The sequence below is a fragment of the Micromys minutus genome (assembly GCF_963924665.1).
Source record: "Micromys minutus genome assembly, chromosome: X".
In the NCBI taxonomy this organism is placed as follows: Eukaryota; Metazoa; Chordata; class Mammalia; order Rodentia; family Muridae; genus Micromys; species Micromys minutus.
Window position 1 is genome coordinate 124,273,564 of NC_137970.1, and position 25,480 is coordinate 124,299,043.

At 40.8% G+C, this 25,480-nt stretch overlaps 1 protein-coding gene across 1 annotated transcript in view; it reads left to right on the top strand.

The window, feature by feature from the left end:
- Window positions 1-25,480, top strand: part of MTM1 (myotubularin 1) — a 108,120-nt gene that overhangs the window by 19,587 nt on the left and 63,053 nt on the right. Inside the window, exons 2-5 of the mRNA XM_080911050.1 lie at window positions 272-342; window positions 2,196-2,268; window positions 3,866-3,960; window positions 22,813-22,923. Of these exons, the coding sequence (XP_080767176.1) occupies window positions 280-342; window positions 2,196-2,268; window positions 3,866-3,960; window positions 22,813-22,923 (342 nt within the window). The 5' untranslated portion in view covers window positions 272-279. The remainder of the gene's footprint in view (window positions 1-271; window positions 343-2,195; window positions 2,269-3,865; window positions 3,961-22,812; window positions 22,924-25,480) is intronic.

Consider the following 25,480-nt stretch of genomic DNA (forward strand, 5'->3'; position numbering starts at 1 on the left):
ATGGTCTTCCTTGTATTTTGAGGCAGGATCTCTCTCTCCCTGGTCTAGAGCTCACAAAATTAAGCTTGGCTGGCTGGCTAGGAAGTGGGATTTACCATATGCCATACCCGTCTTTTCTTTAAAAAAAAAAAGTGGGTTCTGGGTCCTCATGATTTCAAGGCAGACATTTACTAATTAAGGTATCTCCCTGGCCTCATGACTGTTCTTTGATGTTGCATGGTTGAAATATCAATAAAATTCAGTCAATAGCGAATTTTGTCTTTCTTGGTAGGTTCCAGGATGGCTTCTGCATCAGCATCTAAGTATAATTCACACTCCTTGGAAAATGAATCCACTAAGAATGTAAGTTGAGTTTTTATACTTCTTCTTACTTGTATTAGACAGTCAGTCGGGTCACATTGAACCATGAATTTCATTGTGTGTTCATATAGCATAAGGTGATAGAGACATGGTTTTATTTATCATCCTACCTTGTTCTGGGAAAGATTTAAATAGAATATGTGTAAAGTGATTTTTGCTTTTGTAAATACTCTTCCAAAGCTTTGTTCACAAATTGTCAGATCTTACATTCAGGTATGAAGCAGCTCTCTGTCTTAGACAGTTCTCTGAAGGAGCTATAGGCCAAGACTAAGCAGGCTAGTACACCTTCCTAAATATGACATTATTTTCTACCTAGGATGATTAGTCTTACAAAACCTAAACATACAACTTGAACATAAAATGCTTCCAAGTAGCCAGGGTAAAATGTTCCATTAGAATGAGATGTTTTTGGAAAGGGAAGGGTGAATTCAAAGTAAGTTCATTTATGGCACTTTGAGATTTTAAAGATGGTCCACCAGAAAGGCTAATTTATTCTTGTACCCCACAGTGTACAAAAATGCTCAGTCAAAAAGGTGGCTAACTTTTGATTTTTATTTCTTGATTACTGACAAGTCTGACCTTTTATTTCTTTTGAAAGCTACATTATTTCCCATTCCTGTTGATTTTGTGAAGTAACCATGAATGTCATTTGGCTGTTTGTCTTGGAAGGGAGGTGGGGAGATTCTTTTCTTAATAGTTTATATGTGTTCCTCATGATGTAATAAGTAACTCTTTATAATGTACAAATCACTTCACTTTATTTTAGCTTTTTAATTTTACAGCATTATATTTTGTTTTTTAAATACTGAGATTTAATTTTGGGGGTGGCTTAGTTGGTTTGTTTTGAGACTAGGTCAGGTTGTGTGGCCAAGGCTGGCCTCAATTTGTGATCATTTTGCCACAGCTTGCCAAAAGCTGGCATTAAAAAGTGTATGCCAGCATACCTCACTTGCCTTAGTTTAATGATTAATGCTTTGCCTGCATGTCATAACGGCTGCTGTGATTAGATGAGGCACATGTGCCTGAGAATACCTCCCAAATGGGAACCCCACAGAACCTGAGAATACCTCCCAAATGCGAACCCCACAGAACCTGAGAATACCTCCCAAATGGGAACCCCACAGAACCTGAGAATACCTCCCAAATGGGAACCCCACAGAACCTGAGAATACCTCCCAAATGGGAACCCCACAGAACCTGAGAATACCTCCCAAATGGGAACCCCACAGAACCCGAGAATACCTCCCAAATGGGAACCCCACAGAACCTGAGAATACCTCCCAAATGGGAACCCTACAGAAAAAGTCTAAGGGGAACTTGTTGAAATGGTTCCTAGAGACCTAACAAGGTTTCTGACAGACTGCTTGTTCACTTATATAGAATAGAGATGAAAAGTAAGGCACTGTGGTAATGATTCTATAGAAACTGCAGAAAAACAAGGCTATTACCACACAGCACACTGATTTCATTAAAGATTGACCATTATACTGATGTATATTAGCTTTAAAGTACTTTTTAGAAAGTATAAAACTTTGTTAATATTATTTAAATGCAGATTAGTAGTTAGCATGTCTAATAATTGTTATAGCCAGCACAGACTTTTATTTTTATTTTTCTAGTTTGCTATTGATAGGAATTGAACACATGGCTTCCCATGAGCTAGGAACATCCCAGTAAGCTGTATTTTTATTCCAGATTCTCTTTTCCAAGTTTGAACTTTTCTATTCTAGCTTTCTTCAATGCTAAACTTCTATTTTTTTCTTTAAAAGTTTATTTCCCTTTGCTATCATGTGTGTGAAGATGATACTTCTTTCCGATGCCCCTTTCATTTGTAGGTGTCTCAAGATGGAGTCAGTCAGGATGTGAGTGAGACTGTTCCACGACTCCCAGGGGAATTACTAATTACTGGTAAGGAGCTTTTGTGGCTGGGGATACAGAACTGGAGGAGTAGTGTGCAGCAGGGTAAGGTGGCTGGTGTTCCACAAGTCAAAGAGGAAAATAAGGTTTGTTTAGGAGTCTCAATGCAAAGAGAACACTGCATGCCTTTCCTGATCAGAGTTCTTTCAAGAGCTTGGTGCTCACAAGGGTAGCGGTATTCTAGTCACTGTACCAAAGAGAATGATCTAGAGAGAACAACATAGGTTATCAGTTGAAAGTCACAAACTAGAGGTGTCCACTCTTCATAATGTTAGGTTATAAGAACAGAAGTAGATTAAAGCTTTCAGTCTGTGATGTATGTTTCAAAATGATAACAGCTTAAAGACTCCTCTGTGACATAATAGGAGATTCTTTGCCAGAAAGTGGGAATTAGGTGGTGGTAACATTTTGATACAGTGTTTTTAGTTTGTTTGTTTGTTTTGCTTTTTCTTTCATGATAAATGTATTCTAAGAGGACACTATCTACTTTGGAAGGGCCAGATCATCCTGACTTCCCACTGTAGAAGCATGGTGTTGGCTTCTATATTTGTGTTAGGGTTGGTCCTTCCTACCACGTGACAGTATATTTGGTGCCAACAATCAGCATTGTTTTCATTTTAAATGGCTAAATTATTGTGCTAATTAAATGGAGTTTTTAAAAAAGTACTTTTGTGAATTATCTGAATACCACAAGAACCATGAGAACTCATTTGGTGTCCACAGACTCACACTCACAATTCTAGACTTGAAACTAAAATTAGTAAAATATATTCTTCCCAGTTTCATAGGATGTTTGGGTATCAACATACAAACCTTAACCAGTACAGTAGCTGATTGAACTGGCATGAAGTAACCTTAGTATATAGTTGTCATTTATTACCTGAAGAGAAAGGGGTTTCAAAATTATTAACATACTCAAGGATATCCTAGAAGGGAAACAGAATGATATTTTTATTATAATTGAATCTTTTGATTTATTTTCTCCTTCCATTAAATTTAGAAAATACATACTTTACCTTGACTGTACATTATCACTTAGATGTTTTCAGCAGACAGATTTCTACTACTGGCATTATAGCAGGGTGTGGTGGCACATTCCCATAATCCCAGCACTTGGGAGGCTGAGACAGGAGGATCATGAGTTTAAGTTTAGACAGGGTTGCAGAAACAGACCTTTTGTCAATAAAAGCAACAAGAACCTATGATATGTGTGTGGTTGGCAGTTGTCAACTTTAACACCCAGCCTACTGGTTAGTCATGAGGCTACCCTGTGTGAACATTGTCCTCCTTTGAAATAGCTCAAATAGTTTCTTTTACAATCATAAAATGCTAGCGCTAGAAAGACCCTCATTGATTTCTGTGCTCTGTCTCCGGTGGTGATAACATTAGAGGCAGACTCAGAAGTGCCATGAGTGCCTAATTCAGCCTGGCATAGAGCTGTGGAAACTTTGCCAGTATTGCTTTCAACTTTTTAGTCATTTTTATTGTAGTTAAATGTAGCCAAGTAGTTTATAGTAAGTTAGTACCTTTTGTTGTGTATCTTGGTATCTATTTCCATTATTTTAGGGTACTTTTTTTATCTTACTAGACAAAGAAGTTATTTACATATGTCCTTTCAATGGCCCCATTAAGGGAAGAGTTTACATCACAAATTATCGTCTTTATTTAAGAAGTTTGGAAACGGTAAGTAGATTATAAGACCATAAAGGTGACCCTAACTGTTAAAAATTATACTGTTTCTCTTCTACCTTACAACATTTACTGTTGATCGCATTAACGTGGGGGATACATTTGCTTCTCAATTCTTAATTTTTGCTTCTAGAAAACTGATATAACACTAACATCTGTTTTGTATGCAGTAGAATGAAGTATTCAAATAAGCTTTATCTTTCAAAATAAAGGAGAGGTGGTGAGAGTGTATTGGTGTAGGACAGTGGTTTTTGACAGCAACACAGTAGAATGAACAACTTAGATTTTTACCAATTTATACAGATGCTTCAGATTCACTGTATCGGAATGTCTGGACCCATGGACCAAGCATGCACACATTTTTAGAACATCACAGAATATAATGTTGATGTGAATCCTTGGTTAAAGCCTACCACTTTAGAAGTATCTAGAAGTATCTAGGTGTGTCTTTTTACCTACCGTTAAATAGCAGGGTAAAATGGATGAGTATCATGGCTTACTGGTACTTACTTTTTCAACCTATGGCCAAAAATGGTTTGTTACCACATTTCAAAGGATGTCCCATTGATGAAGCAATGACATAGAGCAGAGAAACCCCAGAAAAACAAGAGAAAATGTATAGCTACTGTGCCTTTCCCAGAAGAGCTTGTGGTAGATGGTATAGGTTATCATGGCTCACTCCTGAATGCACGGGCAGGTGGGATTCCAATACTCCTGGGAACTGAGTTTAAGGTAGATGGAAGAGTGAAGAGTGGACCCAAGGGAATCTTTTGGTTTTCCAGAATGGGAAGGTAGGTTCTGGAAGTTTACAGCAAGCTGGGTGTCAGTCTTTGCCAATTATTTTAGTGTTTGGTGGTTTAAATATATAGAAAATAAACCATGTGAGTATCATTGGCATTATTTTTGTGGAATCAAGGAATGACACAGTCTCTGGAAAAGGCAAGCTAAATGGTGGCAGTATATTTAGATGGGGTTACAAACTGTCTAATAAAGGCTTAATGACAACTAGGAAGGGTGACCACTAATACCTTCTATGTAGGACGCCTCCTTGTAATATAATATAATGTAAAATGTAATATAAAATAATGGAATGAATGGCTGAGATGTGAGATGCAACAGATAAGCCAATGTCTAGATGGCAGAGTCAGAGTTTGAAATTATTGTAAATGCCTACAATATCAGACACAGCTATTGCTACAACATTAAAGTATACTGATAGCACCTACTTAGTAACAGGTTAAACAATGAAGGTCTGTCTTAACAGGAATCTAAGCGTTTGAAATCAGTAACTAGGTACTGCTTATTTAAACATAAGATCCCTCTATCCTGAATTAACTGAAGTATAATATAATGAATGCCTAGATAAAATGAGACAGTAGTCCTGTTTGTGGTCATGTTATAAAATCATGATCTTACTATTTAAAAGAGACAATGAGCTGGGCAGTGATAGCACACACCTTTAATCCCAGCACTTGGGGGAAGAGGCAGGAAGATTTTCTGTGTTTTCAAGGGCAGTCTGGTCCACATGTTGGTCCTTTTTTTCCTGCAGAACACTATAAAGGGAGCTTTGTGCAGTTTATTTTAGTTGTTTTGTTATGGGGAGTGAGTGATCCGACCTAAAGTTACTTGGGAAGATAAAACCTCAATTTAGGAATTGCCCGCATCAGATTGGCCGATTGGCAAGTCTGCAGGGTGTTGCTTTGATTGCTGATTTGATGTGGGAAGGCCTGGCCTGTATAAGAGAAGTGCATCATTTCTTCCATGGTCTCTTCTTCAGTTCCTGCATTCAGGTTCCCACCTTGAGTTTTCAGTAAATAAAAATAAATAAAAGAAAGAAATAGCAATAGAAAGTAATCTAGTACAGGAACCATATTGAATGTTGAAGTGCCTCACTGTGGACCAGTTGTGTGGACTTGGTTTGTATAGTTTCCAGGGGTCTTATAGGGATAGATTGAGATGTTTGGTGCTAATATATAAGAATTATCAAAAGTTAGGATTAAAGCTATGTTACAGGCCCTTTCAGCTCACGAGGCTCCTGGCTTGTTTAACCATGTATATCTGGTTTCATTTTATATCCTTGATAACGAATTGGGGAAGTTATTCATATTGTGGTGACATAATGAGGCTGTCTATGTGGTTTTAACTACATAGAACAATAAAATTACCTCAAAAGAAGAGTCCATAAGGAATATATATGAAGAATTTTCAATTCTTGGGATATCCAGAGCAGAATTATACATGCTTAAATATTCTTCTCACTTGTTGGTATTTCTCAAAAATACCTAAATTAGGTATGTATTGCTTTATAACTAAAAAAAAAAAAAAACAGCAATCTTTTTTTCTACATTTTTAGGTAGAATTCAAACATTTTCTTTTAAAAATGTATTTAATTGAAATAGAATTATATTTCTTCCTCTAGCCCCTCCCAGTTACTCTTCCTCAGATTCCTGTCAACTTTTTTCTTTTATTATATTTGTTGCACGTCCATATGTGTATGGCCATTGATATTGCTATTGTTGCAGTCTAGTGCATGCAGCTCTTTTTACTGAAACTGTTTCACAGCAGACTTACAGGCACTCTGAAATCTTTCCATCCTTTCTTCCATGGCGTTCCCTGAGCTATGATGTGTATGTATCCTTTGGGTCTGGGGTCCTCATAATCCATTGATCTCTGCATCCTATCCACTTGTGGCTTTGTGTAATAGTCTCTATTTTCTGTATCAAGAACCTTCTTTGATGAGGGGTGGTAACTATACTTATAGGTATAAGGATAAGACTTAGAATGTAGTAAGGGGTTATGCTAGTCTAGCAATGTGGCAGCAATAGATTCTTTTCTAAGATTCATGGCCTTATTACCTCCTAGAAGCTGACTAGGTTTCTTATACTAGGCATGGTTTTCTTTGTTTACACATGGGACTTTATACAACAGGGTTTGGCATTTAATGCATAAATGAAATGCTCATCTGATAGTGACTGCTACTTTATTTCTTTTTCTGAGATATTATATTAAAACCTTTTAAGCATTGGCCACACAACCTTTAGTGAAAATCCAAAAGGAAGCAGTGATGTTAGCAGAAAGCCGAAGGAATACTACCGAAGTAGTTATATTCAGGAGCTGGAAAATAGCTGTTGTAGTGTTAATTCAATAGTCTAAACTAGAACAGTAATTGTCAATTTGGTTGCAAAATAGAAAAACTATTTTGTATGTTTGATAAAGAATTGTCCTTTTATTACACTTTTCAGTTAATCCTTAAGTGCTCTGAAACCTTTCACAACTGGCTTTTTGACACTTTTCCATGGTTAGTTTTTCTCTTGAGAACTGGTGATTATATTTCTTATATTTCTCTGGTTCACCTTGTTTATTGTTTATTGATCACTGGTATGCTTTCAGCTTCCATTGAAGATGTTCAATTTGTAGTGTTGGATGAATGAATTCTTAGTTGCATACTGCTATGTTTGTGACTTTAACAAACTTTGAATCCTTTTGATACTCACTAGTGCAGTAGGCAGAGACAGCACACCGTCTCTAAAAGTATATTGAGTGAGTAAACTCATGTGTTTTTCATGTTTCCTATAAGTTAAATGCCTTGGTACATGCTTCAATGGTTTGATCACAGTGTATAGCCTACTAAATTATGGCATCTTGAATACCATTGCCTCTGGAGTTCAGAAATCTCATAGGCATCATCTGACCTTGAATGTACCAAGGAACTTGTCTTTGGTTAATACTGTGATCACAGCAGGAGCAACTATAAACATGTGACTCCATTTAAGCCTGTAGACTTCACAAAGACTAATTCCAGATTCCAACTAGGAGCAAACTGAGTTCAGATGCTATTGTGAATGAGAGAAGCAATTTGACCTATTCTTTGTTTGGGTTTTTTGACCCAGAACCATTCTCTGTATACTATAGTGAACCTAATACCATGTGGGGTGAATTGTAATACAACATTACTCATGGATCTAGAGGAGTGACTGGGAGAAATATGACACATCCCATGGCAGCACATGCAATGGTGATGTTATAAGGCAGAAGGCGGTGGGACATATATGTTTATAAACTTGAACAGGGGGAATGGAAAGAGAGGTGTACTTGGCAGAGGGCTTCCAAATCCCACATATTATACTTTCCTATACTACTACATAGACATCTGTGCTGGGAACAGTTGAATGATCTGTGAGAACTGGACCACCAACAACAGAAAGAGTAGAGGGGCTAGGAAGAGATGTGGTTGGAATAAGATGTAGTCTCAGGATCAGAAGTAATAGTTCCACAGTATATGAGTTACATGAAGGACCACACCAGATGTGCATTTCTGAAAGAGAATACCAGCCTCAGCATGGACAGTGGGATAAGGGAGTGGGAGGCTGGAAGTAGGAAGACTCACTAGAAAGTTACTTTTGGTGTCCAGGTAAGCAAGAAAAGCCTAAAGGCAATTACGACAGACATAGGCTGGAGGAAACCGGCTGTGGTCAACTTCAGAGGATTTGGGTGAGCCATTATGAGAAGGGAGTTGGATAATCATCCACTCAAGGATGACTCCCATGATTTTCTGCTTGAGTAATGAAAGGTACTGTCATTCATTGAAATGAATCTCACCAGAGAAGGGAGTATCATATAGGTAAAGCCCACTGGGAGCATACAAGTAAGTTTTGGACTTGAAATGTACAGCTATAATGTGGAAACATTGCCAGTATAGTTGGAATTATGTGCTAGCACCACACTGGAAGTGGTGAAAACCATCTAGTCTGTGGGATTCCCTAGGAAGAGGGTATGCCCTCACATGATTTATAGGCTCAGTTGAGAAGCACCATGGGTGATAGAAACTTAATGGAAAAAAATCTTGAGTTCAGCCTCTGCTGCAGATTTGGAGGAGAGCAGAATCTTGGGAGGGAGGGAAGGATACAGGGAGGAACAGACAGATAGACAGATGGATAGATGCTGGCCAAGACTGGAAATGGTATAGGCATTAGCGATAGTGTGAGACTAAGTCAGGAATGGATGCCTGTGGAGTTCATAGGAGCCTCAGTGAGCAGATATTGTATAAGAATTGCTGTGGTCATGGTGTCTCTTCACAGCAATAAAGCCTGAACTAAGACAGAAGTTGGTACCAGGTACTGGGTTATTGCTGTGATAGGCCTGACCATGGTTTTGTTTGCAAGAATGGACTTTAGGACTGTGGATTAGAAAGGCAGCTGAAAGATTTAAGTGGGGCTTAATGGGCCATTCTAGTAGGAACAAGGAGGACAGTGGTGCTGAGAGTGATTGGAACTGTGGGAGCTTAGCTCAAGAGGTTTCAGAGGAGAAAAAAATTTAATATGTTCTAAAAAATTGTTAGAAATTGTTCTTGTGATATTTTGGTGAAGAATATGTCTGCTTTTTTCCCCTTGTCTGAACAGTCTGCCTGAGGCTAAGGTGAAGAGATTTAGATTAATTGCATTGACAAAGGAAGTCCCAAAACAGCTTAGCGCATACTCTGTGCTGCACTCTTATGAAGAGCTTTTTGATGAAATTTAGCAAGCTTAGAAAGGAAAAATAAAAAATGTATGGTTAAAGGGGGCACCAGGAAGTGGAATGAAGCTAAATCCTACATTGAAGGAGATAACCAGATTAAAGATATTACATGAAATTAAGGGGGTAGAAACCTCAGGGAAAGATCGCACCCAATGGCATCTCTGAGCCTCCTTGCAGGGAAAGAGCTGCCACGTGCTTGGCTTCAGCAAATTTCCTTAGCTACAGAGGGAGGAATTAAAGAAAAGCTTAGGTCCAGACATAGTAGTACATATCTTTAATCCCAGCATTAATTCAATCCCAGAGCTATGCAGTTTTCCAAGTTCAAGGTCAGTCTGCAGAGCAAGTTTCAGGACAGCCAAGCTTAGGCAGTGAAGGAAACCATCAAAAACTGAAAGCTGAAATGATGTAATTGAACAAGGGGGCTATGGTACAGCTCCAGGAATTGTGATAGTAGAAACTTGCAACTTATTCAGATGCAAAAATATAAGTATCTGTGTCATGCCCAGCTGTAAATAATACATCTGTGTCACCTCTCACCCTCCAAGGTATAAGAACCATTTGGGGATAGAGCAGAAACCCTATAAAACACATATCTTGTGGGATAAATAGTAAAGCCCAATAATATTTTCTGAGTGGTAGAGGACCCTATCCTCTTTAACTCAAACCAGTTATGGAGTACTCACAAGATCAAGCTAGTCAAAATTATTGCATGATAAAGGAATTTACAAGGCTCAACACTTAACTGAGGAGCTATGAGAAGTTAAATAGTTCTGGATGAAACAAACCCAAGTTTCTTTAAGAGTTGGTCCCCTGTTAGGTCTACTATTCTCCCATGGTTAGATCTCCACTTTTCCACCAGGATCCGCTCTCTCAGCCTAATGATTGGCTGCTGTTCTCTTCATCTGTTTCTATCAGATGCTAGATGAAGCCTTTCAGAAGACAGTGATCCTAGGCCACTGTCTGGAAGCATAGCAGACTGTCATTAATAATGTCAGGTTGGTGGTTCAGTCTCTGGGAGCCCCCAAGGGTCCAGGTTACTTGACTCTGTTGGTCTTCCTGTGGAGTCCCTGTCCCCTTCAGACCTCTTAATCCTTCTCTGCAGAATAAAGGAATCATGTTAGTGGTTGTGGGGGGGGGGGGATGACACCCTGAGGAGTGAAAGGTGGAATGGGCCTAGGACTTGAGTGAGGGAGTACTCAGAGGAGAGGAAGGGCTGTAAAGTGAATACATAAATTTTATGAGAAAGAGGAGAGAGGGGAGAGGGGAGGAGACAGGAGGAGAGAGGAAGAGAGAGGAGGAGAGAGAGAAGAGAGAGGAGGAGAGAGGAGGACAGAAGAGAGAGAAGAGGAGAGAGAGGAGAGAGGAGGAGAGGGGAGGTAAGAGAGGAGAGAGAGAAGAGAGGAGGAGAGAGATGAGAGAGGAGGAGAGACAGGAGGAAGGAGGAGGTGAGAGAGGAGGAGAGAGGAGAGAGAGGAGGAGAGAGAAGACAGGAGAAAGGAGGAGAAAGAGGAGAGCGCGAAGGAGAGAGAGGAGAAGAGGGAGGAGAGAGCGTAGAGAGTAGGAGAGAGAAGAGGAGAGTAGAGAGGAATAGAGAAAGGAGAGGAGGAGTTAAAGAAGGAGATAGAGGAGAGAGGAGCAGAGAGGAGGAGAGATCGGAGAGAGGTTAGAGAGGAGAGAGGAGGAGATAGAGGAGAGAGCAGAGAGGAGGAGAGATGGAGAGAGGAAAGAGAGGAGGAGAGAAGTAGGAGGGAGGAAGAGAGAAAGGAGTGGAGAGGAGTAGAGAGGATGAGAGAGGAGGAGGAAAGAGAAGACAGAAGAGGAGAAAGGGGAGAGAGAGGAGAGGAGAGAGATGAGACAGAGGAGAGAGAGAGAGAGAGAGAGAGAGAGAGAGAGAGAGAGAGAGAGAGAGAGAGAGAGAGAGAGAGAGAGAGAGAGAGAGAGAGAGATGAATTCTCCCTTTGTAGCTAAGGAAATGTATTGAGGCCAGGCACCAGGCACATGGCAGGGAGTTTCATGCATGGAGGCCAGAGAAGCCCTTGGGTGAATCTGTGAAAAACCATTGTGTGATGCAGTGAAGGTGAAACCTAGGTTGCCTTGGAAACCCCAAGAGGTAAAAGATGCTAGAAACATGGGATACCTGACAAGAAAGAACTGCTAATGGGGTGGAACTAGCAGAAGACAAATTATGTGGCAGTTAACAAAGCTGAAAGAGATGGGAATCTGAAGAGCATTTTGACATCACACATGGAGATGCAGTTTAGAGTTTGCCCAGCTGCTTTACAGTCTCACTTTGGTCCGTTATTTCCTCTCTTTGCGCCTTTTCTCCCTGTTGGAATGGTCATGTGTATCCAGTGTCATTGTATGTTGGACGTAGGTGATCTACTTTTCTTTAATTATTTTATTTATATTCCAAATTTTGACGCTCTTCCTTGTCTCCTCTCCCAAAGTTCTTCACTTCATCCCCCCTCCCCTTTGCCTCCGATAGGGTGTTCTTCCCCCCCCCCCCTTACCCACTCATCCCCACACCCTCCTTCTGTGGTGCATTAAATCTTTACAGGATTAGGTACATTCCTCTTCCATTGAGGCCAGACAAGGCAGTCCTCTGCTACTTATGTGCTGGGGGCCAAGGACCAACCCATGTATACTCTTTTGTTGGTGGCTTAGTAGTCTCTGGGAGCTTTGAGGGGCCTGGGTTAGTTGATACTGTTGTTCTTCCTGTGGAGTTGCCATCCCCTTCACTTCAATCTTTCCTCTAACTCTTCCATACTGGTCTCTTACCTCAGTCCAGTGGTTGTCTGTGAGTATCTACATCTCTCCCATTCGGCTGCTGGTAGAGTCTCTCAGAGGACTTCCATGCTAGGCTCCTGTCTGCAAGCTCCACATAGCATCAGTAACAATGTCAGGGTTTGGTGCCCACCCATGGGATAGATACCAAGTTGAGCAGATCCCTGGTTGCCCTTTTCTTCAGTCTCTGCTTCATTTTTGTCCATGTATTTCTTTTAGACAGGAACAATTCTGGGTCAGAAAATTTGAAGGTGGATTGGTTACCCTATCCTTCCCCTGGGAACCCTGTCTATCTACTGAAGGTACTATCTTCAGGTCCCATCTCCCCATTGTTGGGCATTTAAGCTAAAGTCACCCCCATTGAGTCCTGGGATCCTCTCATATCCTAGGTCTCTGAGTCTTTCTAGAGGTCCCACTCCCCACAGCTGCATGTTTCTATTCATTCTCCTGGCCCTCTTGACTTCTCTCCAGTCTCTCCCATACCTGATCTTGACCCACTTTGTCCTTCCCTCTACCCTCTCCTATCCAGGTTGCTTTCTCCTGTCACCCATGATTATTTTCTGTCTTCTAAGTGGGATTCAAGTATACTCACTTGGGCCTTCCTTGTTAAACTTCATAGCATCTGTGAGGTGTATCATGTGTATTCTGTATTTTTGGTTAATACCCACTTATCAGTGAGTACATACCATGCATGTTCTTTTGGGTCTGGGTTACCTCACTCAGGATGGTATTTTCTATTCATTTGCTTGAAAAATTCATGATGTCCTTTTTTTAAATAGCTGAATATTCAGTATTCCATTGTGTAAATGGATCACATTTTCCGTATCCATTCAGCTTCTGGCTATTACAAATAAGGCTGCTATCAACATAGTGGAGCATGTGTCCTTGTGGGATGGTGGGGCATCATTTGGGTATATGCCCAGGAGGGGTATAGTTCGGTTTTCATGTAAAAGTATTTCCAATTTTCTGAGGATCTGCTAGATTGATTTCCAGACAGGAGATTACAGTTGAGAGATTGTATGAGTCTCAGAAGATACTTTGAACTTTTATACAAGTTGAGACTTTTATAGACTATGGGGACTTTTGAAATTGGACTAAATACGTTGTGCATCATGATAAAGTTACAAGCCTATAGGGGTAGGGAGTAGAATGTGGTAATTGTATTTGGTCCTGACAGGACCATAGGAAGTGGCACTGTTAGGGGGTGTGGCCTTGTTGGAGGAAGTAGGGGCAAGCTTTCAGGTCTCCTACAGATCAAGCTACATACACCTAGTGTGGTACAGTCTCCTGCTGTCTGTAGATCAAAATGTAAAACTCCTAGCTAGTTCTCCAGCACATCTGCCTGTGTACTGACATACTTCCTGCCATGATGGTAATGGACTAAACCTCAGAAACTATAAACCATCCTAATTAAATGTTGTCCTGTATAAGAGTTGCCTTGGTCATGATGTCTCTTCACAGTAGTAAAACCCTAAGACAGCCACCTTACATCAAATGTATCTCTACAGCTAAAGTATTTTTATTGATTATTTGTTTGCTTTACATCCTGACCACAGCTTCCTCTCTCTCTCTCTCTCTCTCTCTCTCTCTCTCTCTCTCTCTCTCTCTCTCTCTCTCTCTCTCTCTCTCTCTCTCTCTCTCTGTGTTCCTTCCAGTCCTCCCCTTCTTACCTTCTCTCACCCCATCTACTCCTCCCCTTGTCCTGAGAGAAGGGGAGGCCTCCTATGAATACAAACCAGTCTTCGCATACCAAGTTGCAGCAAGACTAGGTGAATTTTCTCTTGTTGTGGCTAGACAAGGCAGCCTAGTTAGGGGAAAGGGATCCAAAGGCAGGCAGCAGTCAGAGACAGCCTGTGCTCTATTTATTAAGGGTCCCACATGTACACATCTGCTACATATATGCACAGGGTCTAGATCTGTGCCATGCAGTGCCATGCGTGTTCTCTTATTGATGATTCCGTCTCTGTGAGCTCCTATGGGCCCTGGTTAGTTGATTCTATAGGTTTTCTTGTGGTTCCTTGATCCCTCTGGTTCCTTCATTACTTCTTCCCCCACTTCAGTAGCATTCCCCAAGCTCCACTTAATATTTAGGTGTGAGTCTCTGCATGTTTTCATTGGCTGCTGGGTGGAGCCTCTCAGAGAACAGTTATGATAGGCTCCTATCTGCAAGCATAACAGCATATCACTATTAGTGTCAAGGATTGATTCTTGAGACCATGGGATGGGTAGGCTCCCTCTCATGACATGGGTCTCAAATTGGTTGGCTATTCCCTTAGACTGTGCTCTGTCTTTGTCCCTACACATATTGTAGGCAGGGAAAATTGTATGTCAAATGTTGTGTGACTTGGTTGATGTCCTAATTTCTCCATTGGAAGTCTTTCTCGGGTTATAGGAGATGGCCAGTTCAGGATTCATACTCCTACTGCTAGGGGTCTTGCAACTCAAGTGCAGTGCTCTGTAGGGTTTACTAGGCTGCTCTTGTGTTTATATATTGCATGTGCCCACATATGTATAGAGTTCAGATGATAACTTTCAGAAGTCCATTCTCTCCTTCCACTGTGGATTCTCAGGATCAAACTCAGGTTATCAAGACTTTTACTGATCCATCCCCCTGCTATAACCTTTCTTTTAGTCCCCAGTTTCTCACTTCTTAACTGCTGGGGGAGATACCTTGACTTTCTCCCTGGCAATCAAATTCATAGCCAGATTATGCCTTGGTTTCTTCTTTAGATATCCTTGATTGTTTGAAAGGGCTGTTTTTACAATCTGTCATCCCAAAGGTGCCCATATCATCTTGTCCCCTCTATGATCCCTACACTGCCCTCATTGTGTCTCTTCTTGGTGTCCTACCCTTTGCCCTGGCCATCCCAGTCTCCTGGCTTCTAGTCTTCCCTATTGCATTTCTTCTAGTTCCTTGAGCTCATTTGCCATCTTTTGAGTCCTCCTACTTAGAGACTGTCATTTCAGACACCTCAGCTATATATGTAGGACCCTGTGTAAGGTGCTCCTGATTGGTCTTCTTAGCATGCCTCTGGTATATCTAGCCCACATTCTGGCTCCTGTAAAGTACATTCATTGTTCCTAAACTAGCTCTGTTCTTCTCTTCTAGGCTTCTCTTCAGGCCATTTCTTCCAACTAAAACATGTTAATTCCCAACCTATCCTACCACCACCTGTCTCACTCCCTGAAACATGATTTTAACATATTTAGCATATAATATTCATAAAAGACCCACCACCTAACTAAAGAAATCCCACTTTCTACTCCTCCTTTATACCAGGGATAGTTGCCACCTTCAAGTGATGCTTTCTACCCCAAGTCATTCCCACATCCTGCTGGAAACCAGGAAAGAATATAGAAGATATGTGTGAAACTTAAGCCATCTTCCAAATGAGCAGCTTGTTGTCCTTGACAGTAGAGTTTAGTTCTGTTTACAGCTGCTGGTACCATGAGAAACTGGTGACTAGAAACATTGTATTTTCTGATAAACCAGAAACAACATATTTGTTCCTTGATTAAATTCAAGGAGAAATCCCTAGCTTGGCTCATAGTGATTCAATTCTCTTGTTTTAGTACAGCATGTCTTACCATATAGCCCATGTTTGCTTTTAACCAGTGATTCTCCTGCATCTCCTCCACACTGGGATGACTCTCATTGTATATCACCATTCCCAACAGAAAATCTGTTCCTACAGCCTTACCCCCAAATTCTTGTATGCTGTTCCACTCAAGCTTTAGTGACAGGGGACTTTTCCTCTGTAGAGGTACTTGAGTATAGACCTAAGACAGTGTTATCTGTCTCCTTCACCTTCCTCCTGAGTTTCCTTCTGATACAGATAGAGAGTACGGAAAAGCCAAATGGGTAAACTCTCTGTATGCTCTTCATAGCTGTGAAATGATCTTCAGATAGAGGTTGGGTATCATGCTGCTTCCTTCAAGACCGTCGCTAGCTGCCATTGGAACCAGAAGCTCTGGCAACAGGAAGCAACAGGGTGGGAACTCAAAGTTTACTTGCATTGTGGCCATTTGAAAGCTAGACCCATATTGTTGCCTGGGGAGAAAACTAAACAATTTCATTATAAACCAAAGCAAAAAGTGATTAAGTATTTTTCTCTTCAGAAATTACACTGGAAGCTTAGGCTCACCCTTTTCACAGTTGTGCCCAATGAACTTTTTACCCTCTATCATTTACTTATCTGTTTAATTTTTATTTACTTAATTTTTTGAGCTACTGTAGTCCAGGCCACTGTGAAACTCACTATATAGCCCCAGCTGGCAACTAGTTGCAGCAACTCTCCAGCCTTAGCCTCCCAAGTACTAAGATTATCCATGTAAGCCACTATGCCTGCCTATTTTCAAGGACATTTATATAATGCTATTTATGGTCTAATAATGTAGGATGCTAACTGTAGGTTGAATATCCCAGTGCAAGGATGTGAATGTTCTGAGATCAAATATGATGCTCAAAGAGCTTCACATTTTGGGGCTTTTCATGCTGTAGATACTTAACCAATAAGTTCTGCATTCCAAATCCAAATTATTATGAATTGAAAAATCGTTCAGGTCTGAAATGCTCTCTGATATAAACATTTTGATAAAAGATACCCAACCTGTACAGGTGTTTTTTTCAGTCTGATGTCATCTCCTATATTGATGCTGCAAAATGAATCCTATTTTTAGGTTTAAAATAACTCTTGGATTCAAAATATGGATCATATTGTCAAAATGCCTGTAGAGGACTTGCGTAGAGTGCATGAAGACTTGGGGTTGGGTCTCAGAACCACAGCAAAGAAAATTGCTCTTCCTACCACCAGTTTTTTGTTCCATGTACCCATGTCAAAGCCCAAACTAGGATGTATGGCCTCAGTGCTGGTATTGAAAGTTATGTAATGGATTTACCTGATGATCCATTTTATGTTACGCTTTCAGCCTGCAGAATAAATATGACTATTGCTTTGGCAGTTCTTTTAGTCTCAGATTGAATTCTTAGCACATCTCCATCAGTCATTTAAATGACTACCTTTTTTCATACTCCCCTTTTCTCTACTTTTCTTTCTTTCTTCCTTTCTTTGTTTTTGATGGGAAGGTGTTGAGAAGTATATACCTCTTCTGGAACCTTTCCCTACTTGTTCCTTCTACCTTCTTTGGAGCCTTAGCACCACTCGTTTTGAGTGTTACAACTTTGGTTTTCATCTTTATACTCTCTGTATTGTGCATAACTGCTCAAGACTCTTCATTCAAAAACATTTTTAAAGATTTGTTTGTTTACATGAAGGTGTGTGTTTATGAGTGTTTTCCCTATATGTAGATATAAGCACCATGTAAGAGCCTGTTGCACATGGAGGGGACAAGAGGGCATTATATCCCCTGGAACTGAAGTCAGAGATGGTAGTGAGCCACCATGTGGGCACTGGGAACCAAACACGACCTCTGGAAGAGCGGCCAGTGCTCTCAACCGCTTAGCTGTCTTTCTGGCTCCTTAAACTCATCATCTTTTTCCCATCTTCTTTCCTCCCGTTCTTGAAATGCTGCTTCTTCATCGAGACATCAGTCCCCACCTCTCAAGGCCTAGCTTCTGCTTATCTGCTGCTCAATCCCAAAGGCGTTTGCTGAGTGCTTGAGTTTCAAACTTCTTTAGAGTGCTTAATACTTTTCACTCCTTTTTTCCTTTTCTCTGCCTACTTCTCCCTTTTGCCTTCTCTGCAGTTCACTTTTTCCTTCTTATTGCTTAAGTCTGTGTTTTCCTTGAAGTTCAGTCCTCACTCCTTTTTCAACTGTCAATTGCTTTCCAGTCTTATGACTTCGGGCCAAGTCTTTCCTCTTTTTTTCTTTTCTTTTTGAGTTGGATTTGTGTGTGTGTGTGTGTGTGTGTGTGTGTGTGTGTGTGTGTGTGTGTGTGTGTGTTTCGGTTATTGGATATTTTTAATTTACTTTTCAAATGTAATTGGGTTACCTCATTCAGGATGATATTTTCTGGTTCCATCCATTTGCCTAAGACTTTTATGAAGTCATTGTTTCTGATAGCTGAGTAGTATTCCATTGTGTAAATGTACTACAATTTTTGTATCCATTCATCTACTAAAGGACATCTGGGTTCTTTCCAGCTTCTGGCTATTATAAATAGAGCTGCTATGAACATTGTGGTGCATGTATCTTTGTTGTATATTAAAGTGTCTCTGGGGTATATGCCCAGAAGTGGAATAACTGGGTCTTCAGGTAGTAGTATATCCAATTTTCTGAGGAACCGTCAGACTGATTTCCAGAGTGGTTGTACCAGTTTACAACCCCACCAACAGTGGAGGAGGGAGTGTTCCTCTTTCTCCACATCCTCGCCAGCTTCTGCTGTCATCTGAGTTTTTGATCTTAGCCATTCAGACTGGTATGAGGAGGAATCTTGTTTTGATTTGCATTTTCCTGATGACTAAGAGTTAAAAGATATACATGGAAGAATGAGTTATGGATAGTAAAAGAAGAGGACATCATTTAGTGTTTTATTCAGATTGTTCTGAATGTGAAGCATCTCTATATTGGTTAATATTTTTATATTGTCAACTATCTACCCCTCTTCCTCAACCCTATGTTCAGTATATCTTTTGACAGGGCCACCATGGTCCATCTGAGATCTGGACCTAACTCTAAATCATCTTGGATTCCTCCTCAAGCTAGTCATCTCCTCTATTTTTTTCCTGTCCCCCTCCATTCTCACATTCTCCTAGTCCTCCTTGTGAACTCAAGCACTAGCATCCACGATGCAGAGAGCTGGAAGCATCCCTCTCCTTGCTAGTCCATGGTGTGCAATCCTGCTGCTTGAGTCTTCATGAAATACCAGTGGATCATATGCTCCTCTTCTCAGAAAGCATTCTGTGCTTATCTTTTAGGTGAACTAGTCCTACCAGTATTCCTTCGGGGAATTCTGGGTGCTGGATCCTAAATTCAGGTTATGTATGATGCCTGGTCTTTCCCACATGAGCACCAGATGCAATCTGATATATTTCTGGACAGCCAATTTCTAACCACAGTTATTTCATTCCAAGGATGTCATCACCACAGAGCTTTGACAGAATGCATGTAGTAACAAAGGTACCAGCTTGCTCTTTTCTGATATCTCATTCAATTTTGGGTGGCTTCTTCTGATGGTTCTTGGCACTGGCAAATTGACATTTTGCTCTTTGGGTACCCTCTTATCTCCTTGATATGATTGAGTCCCAAAATCCAGAAGGGCAATTCCACAACTTAGCTTCACAAACCCCAGTGCCCAGAACAGTTCTCTGTTCTCCCCCATAAGAAAGGGTGACTCTTTGCTGGTTTATCATATTTCTTCTCCACTGCTTTAGAGACTTGAAGGAACAGAAAGAAGCATATGGTTTTTAGTTAGAATGGACCTTTGACACTCTTAATATTTAATGATATTTAGATAGTGATGACTCACGTTTCCTGAGACTTGGGCTAATTTTCCTATTCCTGGATCTTCCTGTTCAGCCGGCTGAGTTATCAGACCTAGAACATACCATTCAGGAAGAGCATGGCCAATAGCCTCATTAGAATGTGTGGGCTTTGGGTAAGGAGCTGGCTGGTTCTCCTCATTGCCTTATTTTCTGTTTTCTGGTAGACCAGTCTGAGATTTAGAATTTCTTCTATATAATGATTAAAGAAGTCCCATGCTGTGTCTCATAGCTGGGCATAGTGGCTTACATCTGTAATCCCAGTACTTGGCTGGTGGAGGTAGGCGAATCACAATGAGTTTGATTCTAGTCTGTAATCTACATAATGGGGTCCATGCTATCATGGGCTGTTTGATACTTAAGAATGCAATTCATATCCAATAATGAATCTCAGAATTGTTTTAAGAATAATAGCACACTGCAAGGAAATATGCTTTTTAGATAGACTTAGTAGGAAGTGAATGTGTTATAATGTACAGTTATTTATGTTACTAAGTGTCTTAGTCAGGGTTTCTATTCCTACACAAACATCATGACCAAGAAGCAAGTTGGGGAGGAAAGGGTTTATTCAGCTTATACTTCCTCATCGCTGTTCATCACCAAAGGAAGTCAGGACTGGGACTCAAGCAGGTCAAGAAGCAGGAGCTGATGCAGAGGCCATGGAGGGATGTTACTTACTGGCTTGCTTCCCCTGGCTTGCTCAGCTTGCTTTCTTATAGAACCCAGGTCTACCATCCCAGGGATGGCTCCACCCACAATGGGCTGGGCCAGGGATGGCTCCACCCACAATGGGCTGGGCCATGGATGGCTCCACCCACAATGGGCTTGGTCAGGGATGACACCACCCACAATGGGCTGGGCTCTCCCCCCTTGATCACTAGTTAAGAAAATGCCTTACAGCTGGATCTCATGTAGGCATTTCCTCAAGGGAGGCTCCTTTCTCTGTGATAACTCCAGCTTATGTCAAGTTGACACAAAACCAACTAGAACATTAGGGCAGGGTTTTTTTTTCTCTTTGGGCATTTTACTTTCAGTCGTATTGTAAAATGCATAGTATTTAACAGAAATGCATATAGCAGCTATTCATGCCTCCTTACAGGTGCAGAGACAAAGTTCTGCCGGAATGTACTTATATGCTATTTGTATAAAGCACACTCATGTCCTTCAAATTCTAAGCCACAGTTATTATCATCAGAATGTTAACAATAACAACTTCCATTGTTTTCTGGCTACCATCAATGGGCATTGTGCCAGCTACTTTATATCCATTATCACAAATATTCATTAATGTACAGATTAAGTGTGACCTAGGGGTAGCACTGACTTATCCAAGTTCTCTAGCTAATAAACGTTAGGACTCATATTTGAGCCAATTTCTTCCATGTTAAGAGCTAGTACTGTTTATCTTCACATAATACCTGAACTTAAATTTCTTGATTTTTTTTTATTTCCAAATAACTACACATATACACGATTTTTACAAATAATACAGAGGGGTCTCATGTACTAATTTCCAAACTGCCTCCAGTATATCCAATATATCTATATTGCTTGATCAACCGAAAAGTTGCTTAGAAGGCCAGAGAGATGGCCCAGTGGGTAAAAGTACTTGCTTTTCAAATATGGGAACCTGAATGTGAATCATAGCCCGTACCCCAGTACTCGGAGAAAAAGCCAAGTGTGGCTATGCATACACATCTAACTCTAGAGCTGCAGGGATGAGGTGACACGTGATAGAACAGGACACCTTCTATACTCCTGCAACCTTCACACTAACACACACACACATGCACACGCAAGCTAACACACATACAAGTAAAGAAGGGAAAGAGGGTGGGAGTGTGAGAGGTGCTCAGTTAACCGGTACTTGAGTGTTGATAGTTTTGTGAGTATCTTTTGTATATTCTGTGGCATTTGTTACCAAGTAGCCACTATCGATAATAAAGATGTGAAGCTGTTAGAGGACCACAAAAGAATTATTCATACCTATACACTCCTGTCCTCATCTCCTGGCAACCACTTTCCTGTCCTCAATACCTATTTGTCAGACATGATAGCAGAGGCCTGTAACCTTAGCACTGGGAGGATGAGGCAGAAGGATCAGAAGTTCAAGGCTAGCTTCAGCTACAAACTTCAAAGAAAAAGAATTGTTTATAAATAGAATCTCACAGCATGGTATATTGAGATTGGCTTTACTTATGCTGCAGGGCACTTTTAATGGCCCTGTACTTCCCAGAGGAACTATAAGACATTTAATGGCTGCTGGTAGAGGAGAAATCATGTTCCTCAATGATAGAGCCACTGATAAGTTATATATAGTCTCATAAATTACCAGATATGTAATGCTCATGCAAGCAAAACCTTAACTAAATTCAGAGGTCACAAAAAAGGAACATGGAAGAAGTAGTTGTTCAATGTGAGGGAAGAAAATTGATTAAAGTGAATGTGCACATACGTTCGTGTGCCTTTGTATGGTTCTTGATATGTATTTCCAGACTTTGGCTTGATCATAAACCCATGAAACAAGTGCTTGGGTTCTAGTGAGGAAATAAATTCATGGTGAGAAGGGAGAAACCCAGGTGATACAATGGGAATCTCTCTTAAGCTGTTCTTCAGAGGAAGAGCTTACTACTAGTTCTGCCTGGTCCATTTGGAAAACCAAGGCTCAGAGAGCCACAGATATAGCTATCAGAAGAAATTTGGTAGTTGAGAAAGATGGATCATTCTAAGCAACAAGAGTACTTTTACCAAAGTGCATTGTCCTAACTACAGAGAAAATGTCTGAAAAATAGGGAAGGACCTGACTTAGCTGTAAGTCAGAGCATTGTAGGAAAGAGCCTACAGAAACCAATTGTGAGTGACTCCCTAGACCCATGATGTTATAGGAAATGCCAAAATTTGAGGATACATTTTGATGATATATTTGCCTATTTTAATGCTTGATCTTTCATGTGTGACCTATATCCTACTTACACTCTTATACTCTTAAGTGGCTAATGCACCAAAGCAAGAAAAATGTTTTGAAAGCTTATGGTTATTTTATATGTTTTTGATATTTTCATTTTATTGACAGAAATACTGACTTTTGTAATTTTGTTTGTTACAGGATTCTGCCCTAATACTTGATGTTCCTCTGGGTGTGATATCAAGAATTGAAAAAATGGGAGGCGCAACAAGTAGAGGAGAAAATTCCTATGGTCTAGATATTACTTGTAAAGTAAGACATTTGATACTTTCATACACAAAGAAAAAGATACATTAGTATTGATTCGTAGAGAGTTAATATGGGCTTAAAAATCAAAATTATTTCTGGTGGTAATAATTTAATCCCAGCATTGGGAGGCAGAGGCAGGAAGATCTTTACGAGTTTAAAATCATCAAAATCTCTTGTTAATCTAAACTTGTAGACTTGGATCTTCTACCTGTAGTCAAGAGTGAGACTTTCTCAAAGAAGTGGTAAACCTATTAGGTTTCTGGGACAGAAGGAAGATATATAGATAACATTTCTTTTTTTTTTCATAAATACAACATTTAATTGGGGCTGACTTACAGGTTCAGAGGTTCAGTCCATTATCATCAAGGCAGGAACATGGCAGCATCCAGGCAGACATGGTGCAGGAGGAGCTAAGAGTTCTACACCTTCATCTGAAGGCTGCTAGCAGAATACCGACTTTCAGGGACCTAGGATGAGGGTCTTAAAGCCCAGGCCCACAGTGACATACCTATTACAACAAGGCCACACCTATACCAACAGGGCCATACCTAATCCTACCAATCCCTGGGCAGATCATATACAAACCCTCACATTCTTCTCCTTGTCCCCCGTAGGTCTGTTCAACCATATGCGTCTATGGGGGACGTACCTAAACACAGTATAATGCAAAAATAAATTTAGTATAAATTCCAAAGTCCTCATAGTCTATAGCAATCTAAACAATATTAAAAGTCCAAAGTTCAATGTCTCTTCTGAGACTCATCCAGTCACTTAACTGCAATTCCCAAAGCAAGACAGGAAACCAGCTAAGCAAACTCCAAACTCTGCATCTCTGTGTCTGATGTCAAAGCTGTCTTCAGATCTCCAGCTCCTTTTTCATCTCTGTTGACTGCAACAACTTCCTTCTCCTGGGCTGGTTCCAGTCCCTGTTAGCAGCTTTTCTTAGCAGATAGCCCATGGCTGTGGCATCTCGAACAGCTTGGAGTCTCCAATACAACTTCAGTGTTACAGCTTCTTCTTTCAATGTCTGGGATCCTCACATAACCTTCTGGGCTCCTCCAAAGGGCTGGTGTCACTTCTCCAGCTCTGCCCTCTGTAGCTCTCTCAGCTCAGGTTGATCCACTCCACTGTTGCTGCTGTTCTTAGTGATCATCCCCTGGTGCTAACATCTCAAATACACAGGGGTTTTCTGCTGCAACTAGGTTTCATTAATAGCCTCTGATAGGCTTTCTTCAGGGTACCAATCCTAAAATCCTTTACATGACCCCTTCAATCCTGGACCATCAACTGCAACTGAAGCTGCACCTTCACCAATGGCCTCTGTGGTCTCTCACAGTGCCAAGACTCAGTTGATCTTCTTGACACCTTCATGCCTTAAAACCAGTGCCATCTAGGTGATTCTTACACATTACCAAGTACAGCTGCAGCACGGGGTACAACTTTGGCTATCTCTGTAAATTAAAAAAGCTTTGTGCTCTCAGAGGACACTTCCTAGAAGATTTCACCTCAGTGATGCTGGTCTTTTCTTAATCACCACTAAATTCTTAGCTCCAGCTAAGCAGCACCAATTGTCAGTAGTCCCTTCTATTTTTCACTATAAAGCGAGGGCCACGTGGTTGAAGTTGCCAAGTTCTGCTGCTTGCAGAAGCTGGAAAATGGCCTACTTGTTCTTTTACATTATCACCAGCTTTCTGTGTTCCAACTCTTTCACTGCCTAGATAACATTTCTTAAACCTTAGTTTTACTCTCACCTTCCTCAGGTGGTCAGGGCACTATAATCACAATGGCATGCCTGTCCCATGGAGTTGACTATACTGCTCCCTCTGGCCCTATTTACCATCCTCATGTGCATCATTTCCCTTCTTTTGAATGAGAGTTATAAGTTCTCTCAAGAACAATGAGTGAGTTAAAGAGTAAGACTGCTTATGGGTCTTTATGATACTACATGTTACTACCTAGACATCCTCATACTGTGGAAGGAAGGAGGCATAGAAGAGATTTTGCCCTTTGTGAACAGGATGCCTCCTTACCTATAACAACCATTTTCAGTGGCAGTGGCTTAATATTTTATTTGAGATTGTCTTATTCAGTGTTTCTGTTCCTGCACAAAACATCATGACCAAGAAGCAGGTTGGGGAGGAAAGGGTTTATTCAGCTCACACTTCCTCATCGCTGTTCATCACCAAAGAAGTCAGGACTGGAACTCAAGCAGGTCAGGAAGCAGGAGCTGATGCAGAGGCCATGGAGGGATGTTACTTACTGGCTTGCTTCCCCTGGCTTGCTCAGCTTGCTTTCTTATAGAACCCAGGTCTACCAGCCCAGGGATGGCTCCACCCACAATGGGCTTGGTCAGGGATGACACCACCCACAATGGGCTGGGCCCTCCCCCCTTGATCACTAGTTAAGAAAATGCCTCACAGCTGGATCTCATGGAGGCATTTCCTCAAGTGAGGCTCCTTTCTCTGTGATAACTCCAGCTTGTGTCAAGTTGACACAAACCAGCCAATACAATCATAAGTGGGAAAATTAGTTGTGACAACATTTAGCCAGTTATAGGAAA